We start from the raw sequence: 16,644 nt of genomic DNA on the forward strand, positions 1-16,644 counted from the left end.
TTTATATATGATTTTTAAGAACATATATCGGTTAAAAATACACCATCATTCCTTTATTGCTCTAAAGGATCATGCCCCTCACTTTACATGTATTGCTTGATTATACATTGCTAACCCAGCAAACTAATTTTCTCATTTATCCAACTCTAAAAATAAAATTATCTTTTCTACAATTAATAAAAAATACAACTATGCCACATCTCCAAACTAAGTAACAGTTATCTGTATAAATTGTGTATCCATTCAATTTCATATGGGGAGAATGAGAGAAACACACACATCCAACTGTCTTACAAATGTTGCGCTACTTACAAAAATTTAGGAAGAAATAATTTAAGCCCGCCCTCACTTCCAACAATTTACAACACTAAGCGATCCACGATTCCTTCTAATTGCAGTCGAGCTCTGACCATCCAGAACAGATCTTTGTGTATCATTCAAAGCAAGACGCGAATAGATCTATTTTACCTGTACAAGGAAGCCTGCATATACCATAAAAAAGGAAGCCTAGTTTACATCCCAGCTGGTTAGCCACATCCAAAACTACACTTGCTGGTTCTTCCGGTTAATCTTGCAAGGCAATTTTTCGGATTAGTCAGCACTACATTTGTGTATTGTTTAGAGCTACTTTATTGAAATCTCTATTTCACGATCCAATGCCTGCAGCAACCCCACCACCATCCCTCAACCCCTGAAGGTAGGCATGCAGTGTTCTTTGAACACTGTCTGCGACAACCCTTAATCTTCCCTGATTGGCATCACCAGCAGAATTTCCATTCACTTCAACAGTTCGAGCTACTCTTTGTTTGCATCTTTCCCAATCATCAACTCTCAGCCAGCAAGCCCGTCCACCATGGCTCCCCTCCATTCCCAGAAACAAAACATTTGGGTTCTCACCAAATGCATATCTCAACCTAACAGACACACAGTAAGGCAACCAAGCAGCACCACCAGCCGCATTAATATGAGGTATGTGTGCATGATCAAGAACAACCGTCAGTGCAAAATCGACAGAATTGTGAGCCCGATCATAGTGAATATTGCTTTTGGATGCAGATGTATTTTCTGAGATACCATCAATACTATATCCAGCATGATTCTCAAGACACAATTCAATACGGGATTTTTGTGTAGGGACCATATCACCCCCTTGCACTTGAGACAACCCTTTCTTCCATGCAATGAGTTTCAGGAATTCTCTCAAAACAGAAATAGGTAACGTCAAAAGTGTAATGAATGATGCAACACGAGAAGCATCATATGGCTCTGACGCAACACGGCGGCTGAAGTAATCACATATTTCTCCTATTTCTGATTGAGTTAATTCCTCTTGGGCACTTCCGGGATTTTGCTGCTGCTGCTGTTGCGACTGATGAAACCTCTTGACACTAATAACTTGCAAGAGAAGTTGAACCCTGTGAACGCTAACAGCAAATACATAGCCCCTGCAGCAACAAAAATATCAGGAAATAGGAACTCAAGATCACAAAAAATTATACATGCTCCAAAGAACCAAATAAAACGAGTTAACACTCGGTGATTGTCAGTAAAATATATTGAAACAGCAGTAACTTTTCTAGACATAAAAGATTAAAAAGTCACCATAAAAAACATCAGACAAAGATATTTCAAAAATGGGATATATTATTCATATTATACACTTAAAAAGTACCGAGCTTTCTAGCCAATTGAAACAGAGTGCTAACAAGTTAGAAAATTTAAGACATTAAGCAGAACAAGTTGAACATCAAACCAGTAGACTAAAAGAAATTATGTGATACTAAAATGGACAAAACTCAGGTGAGATTTTTTTTTTAACTAGACTGAGCTTTAATGAAACTAGCCAGGCCAGGGAAAATGGTTCTAAACAGAAAAGCCATGAGCACAAAAAACAAAAAGAAACATGATATACATGTTGTTCCCAGACTCTTCTTTTACAATAGACTCGCCTGACTCAAAAATATAACATAAAAAGAGTATGAAGCCACAAAGAAAATATCTGCAAAAGATTCGGATATTTATCAGGGGTTATAGCAGTACTTCTTTGAGCTAATCGTAAGAAAACATGCTGAATGAGTACACTACATGATTATTTTACTGTATAGCCTCAACACTCATAACATAACTAGAGTTCGACCTACTCCAAGCACAATGAATGATTAAGAAAGACAATCAAAGCTAAGTATCAATGTTTGAATGACAATGAATACATGCAAAACAATTCAATCAGAAATGAGAAATCAAAATCCAAGCTAAAGGCAGGAAAACAAGGAGAACCGGAAAAATGATAAACATGACTTCAGAAAGGTTCATTTCATGCATAGCCAGTGAAAATTCATGTAAGACGTGTCCAATGTAAAGGAAAATGTGAGAACTACGAATTTGGAGTTCTCTTCAAATGCCAGGTTTACACACATCCAATTTAAAGGACATGTGAGAATTGAGATTCTGGAGGTCCCTTTCCATTCCCAAGTTGTCTCCACTACTATTCAGTCAGCATGAGAATCGGACAGGTACTAGATAGATTACAGAATGATTGGAACCTTACCCCACAAAGAAGCGTAAGGCTGGCTGCTCCTGATCCAAATTCAACAATGCACCTTCATTATCTTTCAGAATCGATCCCAAAATCTCCTTCAGAAGGTCCGGTAACTGAGCAAAGAGCCATAGCACCCCAAGGTATTTTAGAATGCCTCTGAGAACCTTCTTGAGAGCAACAAGAGGAACCCATCCACCACCATACCCTCCATCATCACCAAGTCCAATAATTGCAGTATTTAGTTCTCCTCTGACATGAGCAGGTACACCAGTACCAGGTGCTCTGCGCAAAGGCATCCCTGCATTTACCCCAACTAAATTTGATGCTGCTGGAAGACCATTTGCAGTACGATTGAAACCAGTTACAGCGTTTGCTGGACGAACTAATCCAGTAGAATTAGAGAGATTAGTCCTGTTCATATTTGCAGCTGGAAGCTGTGAACCAGCATTTAAACTATTTGAGTTAGGCAATCCAACTGCTTGTTGAGAACCAGTAAAGTTAGAGTCAATTCCATTCAGCTCCTGGGCAACATGTTCCATGATGAAAGGTCGAAATTGTGGACATGGCAGAGATCCTCCAACTTCTGGCCCCCCTTTAGGTGGTGTTGCTGGTTGCAACCAAACCTGATCTCCAGCAAAACACCTCATGTCAACAGCAAATTTTTTTCGATAAATGATGCGAATCCAGTACGGACCACGAAGTACAACAGAGACATCTATTGGCAGCAGTGAACTCGGAACAATGCCAGGACCACCTCTTCCAGCAGCTGCAGCTGCAGCTGCCAACATTGCAGCACTAGGATGGCTGTGCGTGCCAAGTGTACCCACAGAAGCTGAAACAGGATTAACTCCAGGTCCAGGTGCAGGCTGATTTATGCTAGAGTTTACATTGCTTGGTAAGGATGGAACATAACCAGTCTGCTTTGCAACAGAAGAAATAGGCGCTGTAACACCAGGAACACCAGAAACTGGAGCTGCTCGTGCCGGCCGCGTTGCAGCAGCAAGAGCATGCAAGGGTCCTGCAGTGAGACGGATGCAGTCCAAAAGGGATGCAACTTCAGCACCATTGATGAAATCTTCAAGAAACTGTGGTTTGTCAAACACAAAAAAATGGAAGTCGTTAAGTTTGGAACCACAGTGGAAGTTTTGAGCTTAAAATATGGTCTGAAAATGCTTATAATTGAAAGAGATAAAACAAAATAGAAAGGCAATGCCCCCACCACATGCAGAATCTTTCACAGGACTTCCCTAGCTTAAACCGCAACAATGTAATGGAACAAAGTATAACTCAAGATCTCAAAAAAAGGCCAATTATAGGTTCATAAGCATTTTGAGGCTCATGGTATTGCAGACAAGAAAAAAAAAAGGAATAAAAGGAGACAGGAGAAAAACAGAACAACTCATACGTAATAAAATAGAAACCAAACCTTTGTATGTGGCCAAAGTTGATCAGGTGAAACATGCATAGTGCAGCCCTCTTTACCAGATTCCCATTCAACCACGAAGCGAGCAAGCACCCCAGAACCGAAACTGAACCACAGACTCATCAGTCCTACGGCCTCAATTCTGAATTGCTTTCTCATCTGTTCGGAAATTCTATCAGTTGCATCAGTAGCGCCTTTAAGTGCAGCCGGTGCTTTACTTTCAGAATTTGCATTAATTTCTTCAAACTTCTCATCAGCCCTAGCACCAAGCAACTTTCGCATTCCAAGCGCAAATGTTCGAGCATTAGATAGCCTTTGGATATCAGCCACCAACTTCTTTATACTATCAGCATCAACCGAATAATAGCTCAAAACAACACCTTCACAATCATAACGAATATGAGAATCTGCATCAGATGTATTGGCAATCCGAATGCCAGAATCCCATGGAGTACTATTGCTTCCTTTCTGAAGCTCCCACAAGTCCTGGAAGTGCTGGTCATTAATTTTCACATCCCAGTACATACTTCCAGGTCTACCTAGCCGCAGGCATATATGTTGCCAGGTGTCATCTCTGGCAAATGGAACTCGGAACCATAAGTTCGAGGATGCACTTCTAAGACCCACTTCTTCAACATATGGGATGTCAAGCGCCTCCATCTGACTAGTAAGCCGGGCATGTTTGATACATAGTGAGCAATGCCTTACTACATGAAGAAGGGAAGAAACATATATACTAGAAGGTGCATTCCCTTTATTAGCTTCAGCTATAAGACTTCCATAGCTATACTCTTCAGTTTTACCAGAAATATCTGAAGAAATAAGCATCATTGACTTGGGTATATGGGTGCCAGCAGACTCCACAAGTTTTCTTCGCTTGTATGATCCTTCATTGGACTGCATTGATTGAAGTGATGGAAGTGAATCTAACAAATCTGACAATGTACGCTTCCTGGGCAAAGTGTTATATCCGGAAACTGCATCTTGCTCTGACTTTATACATGTTGCTGAATCTATTGTTTGGGCTGGCAAAAAACAAAGGCAACACAGTTCTGAGAAATATGCATCAAAAATAACCATGCCCCCTGAGCATTGAAGTTTTTTGTTATTACTGTTATTTTTTTCAATTTTTATTTTATTTGTTTATTTATTGGGGGGGGGGGGGGGACTTACATCCGGGACTTAAAACCAATGAGTTAGAGTCAGCAGTCCTGAAACCACCTGGTACAGTTCCCACAGCAGAGTTTCTTGAGCCACTAGCTTTTCCACTTGATGAAGAAACTCGATGTGGTGGAGATAGGAGCCGAGCTGACCGATTTGTAGATACAGTCAGCTGGTCTTCATCCAATGATGTATAAGATCCAACTCCTGCAGAATGAGGTGATCGGACAGAAGTCAAATCTTGCTCAGATTTTGAAGCTGTCAACTTTTTCCCAGTTTGAGTTGCGGCTAATGAACCAAATGAACCTGACTGTATCACGCCCTTGTACATGGAGTTACTGTAGTTTCCTGCTCCACGATCCCACTTAGGGGACAGAGTTCCAACTTTAAGACTCTGATAATTAGCAACACCAGTGCCAAAATGAGATGCAGGAGAAGCACCGAATGTTGATGGGGGAATTTGACCAGAGAAAGAAGGGACCGAGGACCCTTTCTCAAGTTCGAATACTTCATCGACAATAGACAAAAATGTTGATTGCACACCGGAAGCAACTATAGAGCCTTCCAAGCTAAAGTCGGCAAGAAGACTATTTTCAGATGTTTGGTGACTGCCGCCATCACTAGGTAAAACAGACAGCAATTTCTTGCTGTTGAGAAGACTCAAATTAAGCTCGTCCTCACATATCTGCATCCTTCCAACATCAATAGTTTCTACACGAACCACGTTACTCAGATCAGCAAGAGATTGAGCTTTTGCTGGTGAATCTGACCGACTTTCTAGCAATTTGAACACAGGTTTGAAATCTTTGTCTAGTTCCATCAGCAAAAGGTATGAGCTTCCACATTCTGGAAAACCCATAAGCAACAAATTTGTACCAAAAGAAATGCTCTTTGGCACCTTAACTGCTGCAGACCCATGTTCAAAGACCTGGGGTTTGAATTCATTTATCATATAACCATTAAAAAAGCTAAACTCATCAATTACCACTAGATAAGCTTAAATGATTTATAATTGAACTCGTAAATGCAAACACCAAACTTTGATCCAGCCACTGCATCTACAGTACATATGCAGCAAGATAAAATAATCAAACAAAATGGCAATTAATAATCAATTTACGCGAGAAGCATAAGCTATACCAAGGCAAGCTGGCAAGGACACCGCGGTTATTTTTTTTTTAAAAAGTATAACAAAATAGCTATCGCTCCACACAAATTTTAAAAAAAAAACTATAGCTCCATGCAACCTAATGCTTAAGCAAAGCCTATGAAGTTAAGACCACTCCTGAATGTCAAAGGAAAGCAACTGGCAGAAAATTCAAGACAAAGGAATACTGAATATAACAATAAAGCCTCTCTCTCAAAATTAATAAACAGAATAACTAATAGCCAAAAGACAGGAAAAAAAGAGATAAAAATGCATGTATACCTCAAGTCCTAAGAACCTCCCAATGCACGCAAACAAATGTAAAATGCTTTTGCTTCTCAAGCTAATAAAAGCCTCAGCAGCTGACATACTTCCCTGGTTTAGGGCCTCTTCACACTCAACAACTACTGATGATGATATAACATTCTTGGATGAGTGAAGAATGAAGCGTCCATTCCTGGAATATGAGAAATAGTTAAGAATTTGCCGAAAAAAAGTAGCATTTCAATATTTGCTTCCTGATCGGGATTCTCAAAGAGAGATCCAGATAACAGTGTACTTGAAGCATGTTGCAAACATCAAAAGCAATTAAGACCGTAGATAATTTCCAAAGACAAGTATTTCTAGTCATTGATTGATATGCTACTTGGACGTAACATTATCCAAACAGTGGTCAAAGCATGTGGCAAACATCAGAAGCACTTATGAGAATAGATAATCTCCAAAGACAAGTATTTCTAGTCATTGATTGATATGCTACTTAGACATAACATTATCCAAACAAATCAAATCATAGACAATTAGGTAGAACTTTTTAACAATGCCACATCTCTGCAAATATTGCAATGATCAAGCAACATCCAATATTGTGTAGACGAACATCCTAAAAATATATGCATGCATGTATGCTTCAGTATCATCGTGAAGGTTCTAAGGCATACTTTTGATACACTCATGCTTATAATTATAATAAATCTTGGACTAATCATATATCTTTGTATTTTTTCTCCCTTTCTATAGCCTTTTTCCATTAAAAGCCCACGCTTTATTTGCGTTTAAAGCCCCAACAGACCATAGAAGTTTTATGCGCTTTTTGCTTTTAATAACGCTGATGCTGACCCGATAAAAAGACTACCACTGACTTGGCAGACCAAACTCAGCGAAAGTGTGAAATTGTCCCAGGGTTATTCAAACAAGTCAAGTGTTGCAATTGGTCTCCCAAATGTTAATGGGAGATAGCTATTCCAACACTTCCCTCACATATACTCATTTTGATTTCATGCTAATACTTGGTGGCACATAATTAGAACACAGATACCAGCATTTTCCATGTTAGTTGAAGATAAAAAGTTAAAACACCCAGGTGAAATCATCCAACAATAAAAGGAAAAAGAGAAAACCTTATGTTTATTGCAAGGGTGAAAAACGATGAGCCGAAGGCACGTACACGCAGGACTTCCTGGCCTTGATATTCCCTGCTGTCAAATTTGTTATCCTTCTGCAAAGAGGAAACAGTTAAAGAAGGAAAAAGTTTGTCATGCAGATATAGTACCAGAGAGTCTAGACTAGATTAGGGACCTTCAGAAAAGATCACAAGTATACTTCATTACTTACAAATAGCACCAGGATTCTGGATCTCAGCTTGGTCATCTTAAGACAACATACAACTATTTTAACATATATGCAAAAAGGATCTACCAAAGTTGGGGTAAGAAGCAATCGCAGCACTTTAACATGCAACAATAAAGAGCTCTGGAACTCAGTCACCTAATACCTCCTCCACCTTTTGATTTTCGGTAGAGATGATAGTTCGAGTAATAATGACTCTTTTTTATGATCGTAATTGGGCTGCTTCACTGTTGCATTTTTGTTAACTATGTATGCTCTTTAGATAATAAACAAAAATCAATGACAAAGGAGACTGCTAATCAATTATATCATGTGCAACAATGCACAATTTGCTAGTCTATATAGTATGTCATACCAAGGAATTATTCTGCTAGTGGAAAATAAAGAAACTTACATTTGTGTATGCATTACCTACAGTGGCCAATAAATAGAACTTTTTCTATACAGACGTATCTTTTTCCTAAAGATTGTAAATAAGTAGACCGAACTTATCAAAAATAAATGTCAACAAGTAGACCTTAACACCCTTATCTGCAGAGTCCGGAGCCAAAAGGGCAACAAAATTTTCCAAAAGGGCAACTAAACTATTTATCAAACCAAAGGGCAACAAATTTTAACGGCGTTTAAATCAAGGTTTCCGCCGCAAGGCACAGAAACCCAAGCAGCTTTTAGCCTTGTAAGGCTGTCCGCGCTTTGCAGGCTATTTTTTTAAAAATAATTGGTTTTATTTTCTTGAGCTGCTGTTATTAATTTCGTCATTGGTTTTATTCTTATTTTAAATTAAACTATTGTCCCTAGTTATTTCCATTCCCTTGTAACCAGAAGTAGAAAAATATTTAATATAAGTTGTGTTCTTTTTAGAATTTTGTACACTAATTACATGATAAGTTAGAAACTTCTTGCTAAATATTTAATTCATTTTATTTTTTACATTGTTGAAAAAATATGTTTTCAAAATAAGCATGAAACATGAATTTATAATAAATGTCAATCCAAAAAATATGGCACAATGGCCTATGTGCATTTCACGGAACAACATACCATGTGTCTCTCCTTACAAGACAGAAGTGACATGACCATTGCTTTTGCATTACTGGAAAATAAAATTTTTGTCTATTCCAAGTTCCATCTCACGAACTATATCACTACTGGAAAAAGTCAAACAATGAAAATTACATACTCAATTCACAAAACGATTTTGTGAATTGAGTATGTAAAGCATAAGCAATGGTCATGTCACTTCTATCTCGTAAGGAGAGGCACATGGTATGTTGTTCCTTGAAATGCACATAGGCCATTATTGTGCCATATTTTTTGGATTGACACTTACTATAAATTCACGTTTCATGCTTATTTTGAAAACATATTTTTTCAACTATGTAAAAAATAAAATGAATTAAATATTTAGCAAGAAGTTTCTAACTTATCATGTAATTAGTGTACAAAATTCTAAAAAGTAGAACACAACTTGCATTAAATATTTTTCCACTTTTGGTTGCAAGGGAATGAAAATAACTAGGGACAGTAGTTTAATTTAAAATAAGAATAAAACCAATGAAGAAATTAATAACAGCAGCTCAAGAAAATAAAACCAATTTTTTTATTTTATTTTAAAAATAGCCTGCAAAGCGCAGACAGCCTTGCGCCTTGTAAGGCTCAAGGCGGCTGAGCCTTACAAGGCTAAAAGTTGTTGCACCTTGTAAGGCACATGGGTTTATGCGCCTTGAGGCGGAAATCCTAATTTAAACGCCGTTAAAATTTGTTGCCCTTTTGGTTTGATAAATAATTTAGTTGCCCTTTTGGAATTTTCAAAAAATTTTGTTGCCCTTTTGGTTCCAGACTCCTTATCTGCATGGACGAAACTAATGCATACCCCTCACATCTAATAAACCTTATCGTTAGGCCTCGCAACACATTGCTTGGTATAGAAGTGACCTCAGTAGCTGGAGTCATGTGTAATATTGAGTTAGCACACGTTTTTTTCCTTTCTATCTTTTTCCCATGATTGGTAAGTTAGCACACAGTTCGTGAGCTGTTTTGCCGACTAACAATGTATTTGGTAAGCTAGTATTCGTTATACCAGCCTCTAAACACCTTATCTCAACTATTTGTGTAGTTATTCACAGTTAGCCCCTAGCTTTTAAACAGCAAATACTACATAGCACAGTAATTTAGATACTTGATCCTCCACCCAAAAGCAACCAAACAAGCTAGTACCCCTACTTGAAGATTTTTATGAACACATTCTGTTTCTAACATTTAGATCCCATGTGCAATGGTATAGACATAAAGCAACCTAAATGAAACAGAACTCCCTCCAAATTTTCTAAGCATTGGGACAACTGGCAAGTTCTTTCCTACATAACTGCTACTGGAAACTTCTAACTTAGATTCCTCAACTCTTTCTTCCTTGAATATCATTGTAATGCTACTTCTCTTGACATCCTTAAATTCTTTATTATCATTTACCAAGAGTCCATCGGTTATCACAACTCTACCCTATCATACTTGTAATGTAAAAAACAGACAACATAATGACAAAAATAGCTATTTGTGGGAGAAGGCAGAGATTGAACTTGATCGGTTTTATCCTTGCTAAACCATACATCAATTTCTTTTTAACTTAGTGGTTAAGAGAGGCAGATCTTTAAAACAACTTGACATAGATAGTGTATCCAACCATGTATAATAACCAACATGGAACTTATGATTTGCATGAGCTCTCAAAAATTCCAAGAAATATATTAAAATAACTAACCTTCCGAGAATCGCCAAGCATTTCTTCTACATGGCATTGAAGCTGAATATCGCTGGGAACTCTACAGATCTGACTATTTTTCTCAAGTTCTTTAAGAATCTCTAGCAAACGAGTATAGCGATTACAGCATATCACCCTTAGCAGCAACTTCTCAATGTCAATACAACTCTGGTCAAGGGAAAATTCTGCTTCTTTTCCTGTCAGAGGATCAATAACAAATGTGCTATGAAGACACTTAATTCGCAGATCTGGTCCAGGTTCAATTTTTATAAATGGGCATGTTCCAATTTCGGATGTTCCGGAGTTCTTTTCCAAATCCAACCAATACAAAATCTTCAGCCCAGGAGTACGCAAACTGGCAGAGTCAGACTCCCCGTCTTGTGATGTTTGTGTGGAACCAGCACTACCACCCTGTCCAGTACTGACATCAGTTATGAGCTCAAAACGAATAGCATCTTTCCACCTGCCCTGACGAAGTGTTTGCACTTGCCTTATGACTGTGTCCATAACAAGTGCCACACAAAACTCATGCAAGATAGAGTATAAGGTCATAAATGGATGGTCTGCAGCAGCCATTCTGCGTTCTAAATCATCACCAAGAGCATGCCGCCGAAAGTCATCCAGCTTCATAGGACCACTTCTCTCACCAACAAGCAACTCCATGTGTAATATCCTCCACATTGACAAGTGTCCTCTGTAACCGAGGGTAACTAGAACCTTAAACGCTCCATCCACACAAAGCAGAACAGTACCATCAGAAACTTTGACTTCAGTAATGTCCTTAGAAAGCGAAACTTCAAGGAGTTTCGACCTAACCAGTGCGTCTAATTTCTTTAATGCTGGTTTTTGCTGGTCATCATTTAATGTGCTCTGCAAGCCTACATCTTCTATACATTTTGGCAAACGGTCATAACTTCCAGTAAGAAGAACTTCAACAGCTGAAGGAACATCATAGATGGGAGCACGGGCTTGTTGTAGTCCTTCATGCATAAAAAACAACGAGTCGGCAGCTTGGGTGAAACATGTATCATGACTAGATAAAGTGGATGCAAGCTGCTGACTGTATTGTATCAAGGGGACCTGCAAACCAGAAAATTGTGTTGGTAAAGAAATTTAAATACGGAGTATGAACTGCAGTTTCTTCGAGATCAATGATAAAAGTATATAGGGCCAACCGCTAATTCTAAAGGTCCAGGAAGATTTGACAACCATATTTCTACTCACCTAGATACTGAATATAATACAAGTGTATCTTTCCTTTCAGAAAAAGACAGATGAAGACATGAAAGGGAGAAAAAGACATGAAGACAAACCTTGTACTTACCATTACCAACAAATACCTCAAAAGAGTTTATTAAATCAAAGATTAAAGGTTCAAATGATGCTACAGAAAGTTGTTTGAAGCAAGACCTACAGGAAACTCATAGCTCTTTTGGTATGACAGCAGTTCTATTGTTCCCACCCCACCCTATTTCTTTTTCTCTTTCTTCTTTTTCACTTTCTCTTTCTCCCAAGATTAGAAATGGGATAGGTCCTATTGTTCCTGGTTTGTCCTTCCTTTCCGTGTTTTTGGGGTAATTGTGAGGTGACAAAGATCCAGTAGTTTTAGAGGGTGAAGAGTGATTGCTATTCTTTGAAATTAGGTGGAGTGTGTTGTGTAAAATTGTGTGCAGATGTCAAGACATATTGAGGTCTTTTAGTGGTAGTTCATTGGCATCAATGGAGAAGAGGAGTTCACGTTGGTGGGTTTTTTTTTGTCAAAACGTGACCAAAATGGTCACCAATTTATTAAAAATAATAACATAGTGCAAAACAAGTTGGTCCAAAACAAAATAAAATAAAATAAAATAAACCCAAATTGATAATTGCCCAAAGACCAAAATTGTTCAGCTTTTTGTATTTTGGAAACCTCTTCATCTTCTCCCTTCTTCAACGAACTGATCGCCGGATTGCTCATCTTCTCTGCCATCTCATCTGAAAATGCCAGTCTTCACGGTGGTTTAAGTGGTGGGCAGAGGCGTTGGTAAAAATAAAAGGTGATCGAAAGTTGTGAATGATGAAAACTTGGAGAAGAATGGAGGTTTTTAGTTTTTAAGGGAAGTGGTGTTACCGGTAAAGATGGAAAGTTATGGTGGTGTATCCGATCTAAGAAATGGAGAGAGGTGGTCAAGGGATAGAGACGGTGAGGGAGGAATGGAGTGAATAAGGAAAAAAATTGAAAATTTTAAAATAAAGTAAAAAATAATTGACGTGTCATTAAAAATCTGATGTGGATGATGATGTGTCATTTTCATTGTGCGTTTGAAGTTCACGCAAAGTCAAAGGGGTTTAAAAGATTGTGTTTCAGTGAGTCTAAAAGCTCAGACAAAGTCGTGAATAGAAGGATCTAACCGACAATCCAAGTCAAATACAAGGGTCTCCTAGATCATTCCGTCTTTCATCAAATAACCTGTTGGTACACAACTTGAACAGAGCATTGAACAATCTTAAAACCTTCAAAGTTGTCCGCAACTTTTGTTTTCTTTTTGGTAAGTGTCCTCGACATTCACTATAACTAGAACTTCCACCCTAACTATCTGATTTTAAGTTTTAAATTACTCCTCATGGTCCATCTTTTCCCAATTCCTAAAACCACATCACCCTACTCATTTCACGGCTACCTTTCTAATCTTAATGAAGATCCATTTTTCTCCATTCCAACTCACAAATTTCACAAAAACAAACACATGACCAATATACATTCTGTCACTACTCTCTCAATGCATCAACAAAGAAAGAGAAAATCCTCTCCTTTTTTCATTTCCAATTCACAAATCCTGAAACAAAAGAAACCCTAGAAGTCGAACACTACCCTTCGGACCCCTCAACAAAGAAGAAAGAAGGTACACTTCTTATAACCCATAAAGAACTGAAGAATAGAATCCCCATCTGTCTAAGCCTGGAAAGAAAATTTTACCAGTACCTACGCCGGTGGGAAGCAACGGATGCCTTTGGATTAATAAAGGGGGTCACAAATTGGGTAAAACACATCATTATATCTAAACAATTAAAAAAAATAGTCTTCAATCTTGAATGCATCAACATACATAATGAGAGAGGGAGTGAATAGATTAAAAAAAGAAAACAACCTGCTGGCACCATTTGGAGAGGACATTGAGACGAAGCATACGCTGCTGAGTCTTAACTACATATTTAAGAATCCCAATTTTCTTCTCAGAATCAGATAAGTTAGACGACTTGCACTTCTCCACCAATTCCTTCAACGTAACATACGACTCCTCAGCTGCTCTGCTTACCAGTGCCGAGAAATCCACCGTCTGCTGCCCTAATTCCGCCATCTCCGCAAAACCCTTCTCCGATGAAATTATTCCGACGATCCCGAATTCCTACTAATATAATGTCATTCAATGAAAATTGACCGCCAATCAATCAATTACTATTAGGGTTTCTTAAAATTGTGGAATTTGAAACAAAGTATGAATCTCCGACCTGTAGGGAGAGTGAACAACGCGAGTGTTGTTCTATTTTTTTTTCCTTTTTGATAGATCGGATGTCTGAAGGGACGCGTAACGGCGGAAGGGAGAGGGTGTGCAAAATTTGGAATATGGTACTACTAATCGGAGAGAAGTCAAAACTTATATAAAACCTCTAAAAGGTCTATTTGACCAAGTTTATAAAAATTCATCCCCTTAAAATCCTTAATCATGTCGATTTAGAAAAAAAAAAATAGTAATAGAAAGTTTCCATATGTAAATGTCTATTAAGTGTGTGAAAAATTATTTTTCTTGGATTTCTTGATATACCTTCAAAGTTTGTGAAGTTTATGTGTTGATTATACTTTATTTGTTAAACGGTCAAGATTTATCTGTTGTTTTATCTTTTTCTATGAAACGATGTTTAACGATCATTCGTTTATTATTCATCGTGTCTTTGATTTCATCTATGACCTGAATTATCCTTCATGAAACTTGAATTTCTCCATTTACACATGTAATGAATAATTTTAAATTTGCTTTTGATATACTTGTTAAAAAAAATTGTCATGTAATATTGAAGTCCAATTAGTAAAGTCAGAGTATCATCCCAATTGGTTGTCAAGATCCCAGAGGGAAGGAATGTGACATTATGAACATGCCCTCAAAGTCCCTTCTTACTCCACCCCAATTTCGCAATTCCCTTTCAAGCAATTACATTCATTTCTTAATTTACTTAAAGTGGTGTTGGCTTCGTCTGTTTGACAATTTTATAGACTGTTGTATTGTTTGTTCATCAAAAAGTTTTAACCATTAATTTATTACAATTTTCAAATTTTAAACTTGTTGTGTTCGCAGTAATGAAAAAGACCAATAACTCATATCTGAATAGATGGAGTTTCGTTCTCATGTTTGGAGGTACACCTTAACCTCCAAAACTCCCATGTGATTAAAACAGACAGCGCGTTAATGAATGAAGGAGGAAGATTTTGTGAATCTCTTTTTTTTCTCCATAATATTATTTCATCAATCTCCTTATGAGATATGTGGCACTTATGCAATCAAATACTCCAGCATAAATTCAAATTAGTTTTCGATGATAGAAACACTATTCTCGTCATCATCTTTTCTTTCAAATTTTTATAGTGTGGTTTAATAGCTTGATTCCCCTATAATTATTACATTCTTAAATATCACATTTATTTTTATACAATTAGATCATTGTAGTCCACATATATTATTTGGACATTTTCAATATCTTAAATTTAAGGTTGTGTATTGAATGGATCAGATGTATAATTATGCTTAACTGTTTAGCTTATCGGATGTTGAATTTTAAATATACTAATCCACTAGCCAACTAATAAGCTATCAGTTGATTTAATGTCGGATTAGTAATTAACGGGTGGTTTATTGGCTCAATTGTTTCATGCTTTCCTTCTCACTTTCACTCACTAATATATCAATCCTCAATCAAACAAAATAAATTTTTAGCTCTACTTAAGCTGATAAATGATAATTTTGTAATTGTACATAATGAGAAATATCTGAAAAAACTAAATTTTGAGGGTGCATGCACATAAGTATTTATTAACAACTATACTTACGGTAAAAATATAACTACAATAATTTTTAATGAGGTAACAATTTATCCAATAAGGAAAATTGAGTAATCCACCCAATATCGATAAACTGCTAAAATTTTAATCTATTCACCAACCATTAATCTAATAACCCAATACTAATTAGTCAATTTTGCGGTTGACTTATTAGTTATGATTCGATTTTGAACAACCCTATTAAATTTGATTTTTGAAAGAAATGGTGGAGCTTAAATAAGCAAAGCGAGCCTAGAGTACTCGCTCTTGGTGACATTAGGCACTACCTTATTTGGGCTTGACATTAAATAACCAGAAATAGTTATTCCACACATGTTTCTTTTAAAATTCTATCAAAATAGACTAATTCCCTCATTTTCATTTTATGATAACATCTTAAAACTTGATACTTTTATAATACCCACAATATCGACGATTTAAAAAATGCTCTAAATCACTTCGCACAATAGTCATCTCCCCCCTATTTATTCAAGAGTTAATGCAATTATGTTTGTTATCTTCGTCTAATATGGATCTTTTCCGTTAACATTTGACATTCTTTATCTTTGATGTACTTCACTTGGTCCAAGTCGCGGACTCTCTACCCTCTTGCCATTGCAAACCTATACAACTTTTATCTCAACCTTTGTCATAAAGTTCATCCTATAAGTGTTTGAGCATTATCGTTTTAACTGTTGTAATAGTTAATTTCACTTTCTTTTTCATTCCCCCATATCTCTCTATGTTTGCCATTTTCCCTCTTCGTCTCTACTCTCCAGCCACTCCATATAAGCTGTTTTCTTGGCTTCCGTCATTTTTTGGATCGCTTCACTCTACCACTTATCTTTTTGATGTCTACCAATATTACCATTCAAGATTTTCTATACTTTTTTAGCTTGCAAAGAAATACTTGACT

The 16,644-nt window shown here is 37.1% G+C and overlaps 1 protein-coding gene across 1 annotated transcript; it reads right to left on the bottom strand.

Annotated features, from left to right (window-relative positions):
• Positions 1-218: 218 nt before the first annotated feature.
• Positions 219-14,163, bottom strand: LOC125816819 (mediator of RNA polymerase II transcription subunit 14). Its single transcript, XM_049496438.1, has 8 exons — positions 13,786-14,163; positions 10,658-11,737; positions 7,671-7,768; positions 6,553-6,727; positions 5,136-6,051; positions 3,966-4,987; positions 2,549-3,624; positions 219-1,445 (listed from the first exon to the last, which is right to left on the bottom strand). The coding sequence occupies exons 1-8, from the start codon at positions 13,993-13,995 to the stop codon at positions 647-649; spliced, it is 5,376 nt and encodes a 1,791-aa protein (XP_049352395.1). The 5' UTR covers positions 13,996-14,163; the 3' UTR covers positions 219-646.
• Between the last annotated feature and the right edge of the window lie 2,481 nt (positions 14,164-16,644).

Source organism: Solanum verrucosum, unplaced genomic scaffold (genome assembly GCF_900185275.1).
Source record: "Solanum verrucosum unplaced genomic scaffold, falcon-dt-bn FXZP01000261.1, whole genome shotgun sequence".
Taxonomy (NCBI): domain Eukaryota; kingdom Viridiplantae; phylum Streptophyta; class Magnoliopsida; order Solanales; family Solanaceae; genus Solanum; species Solanum verrucosum.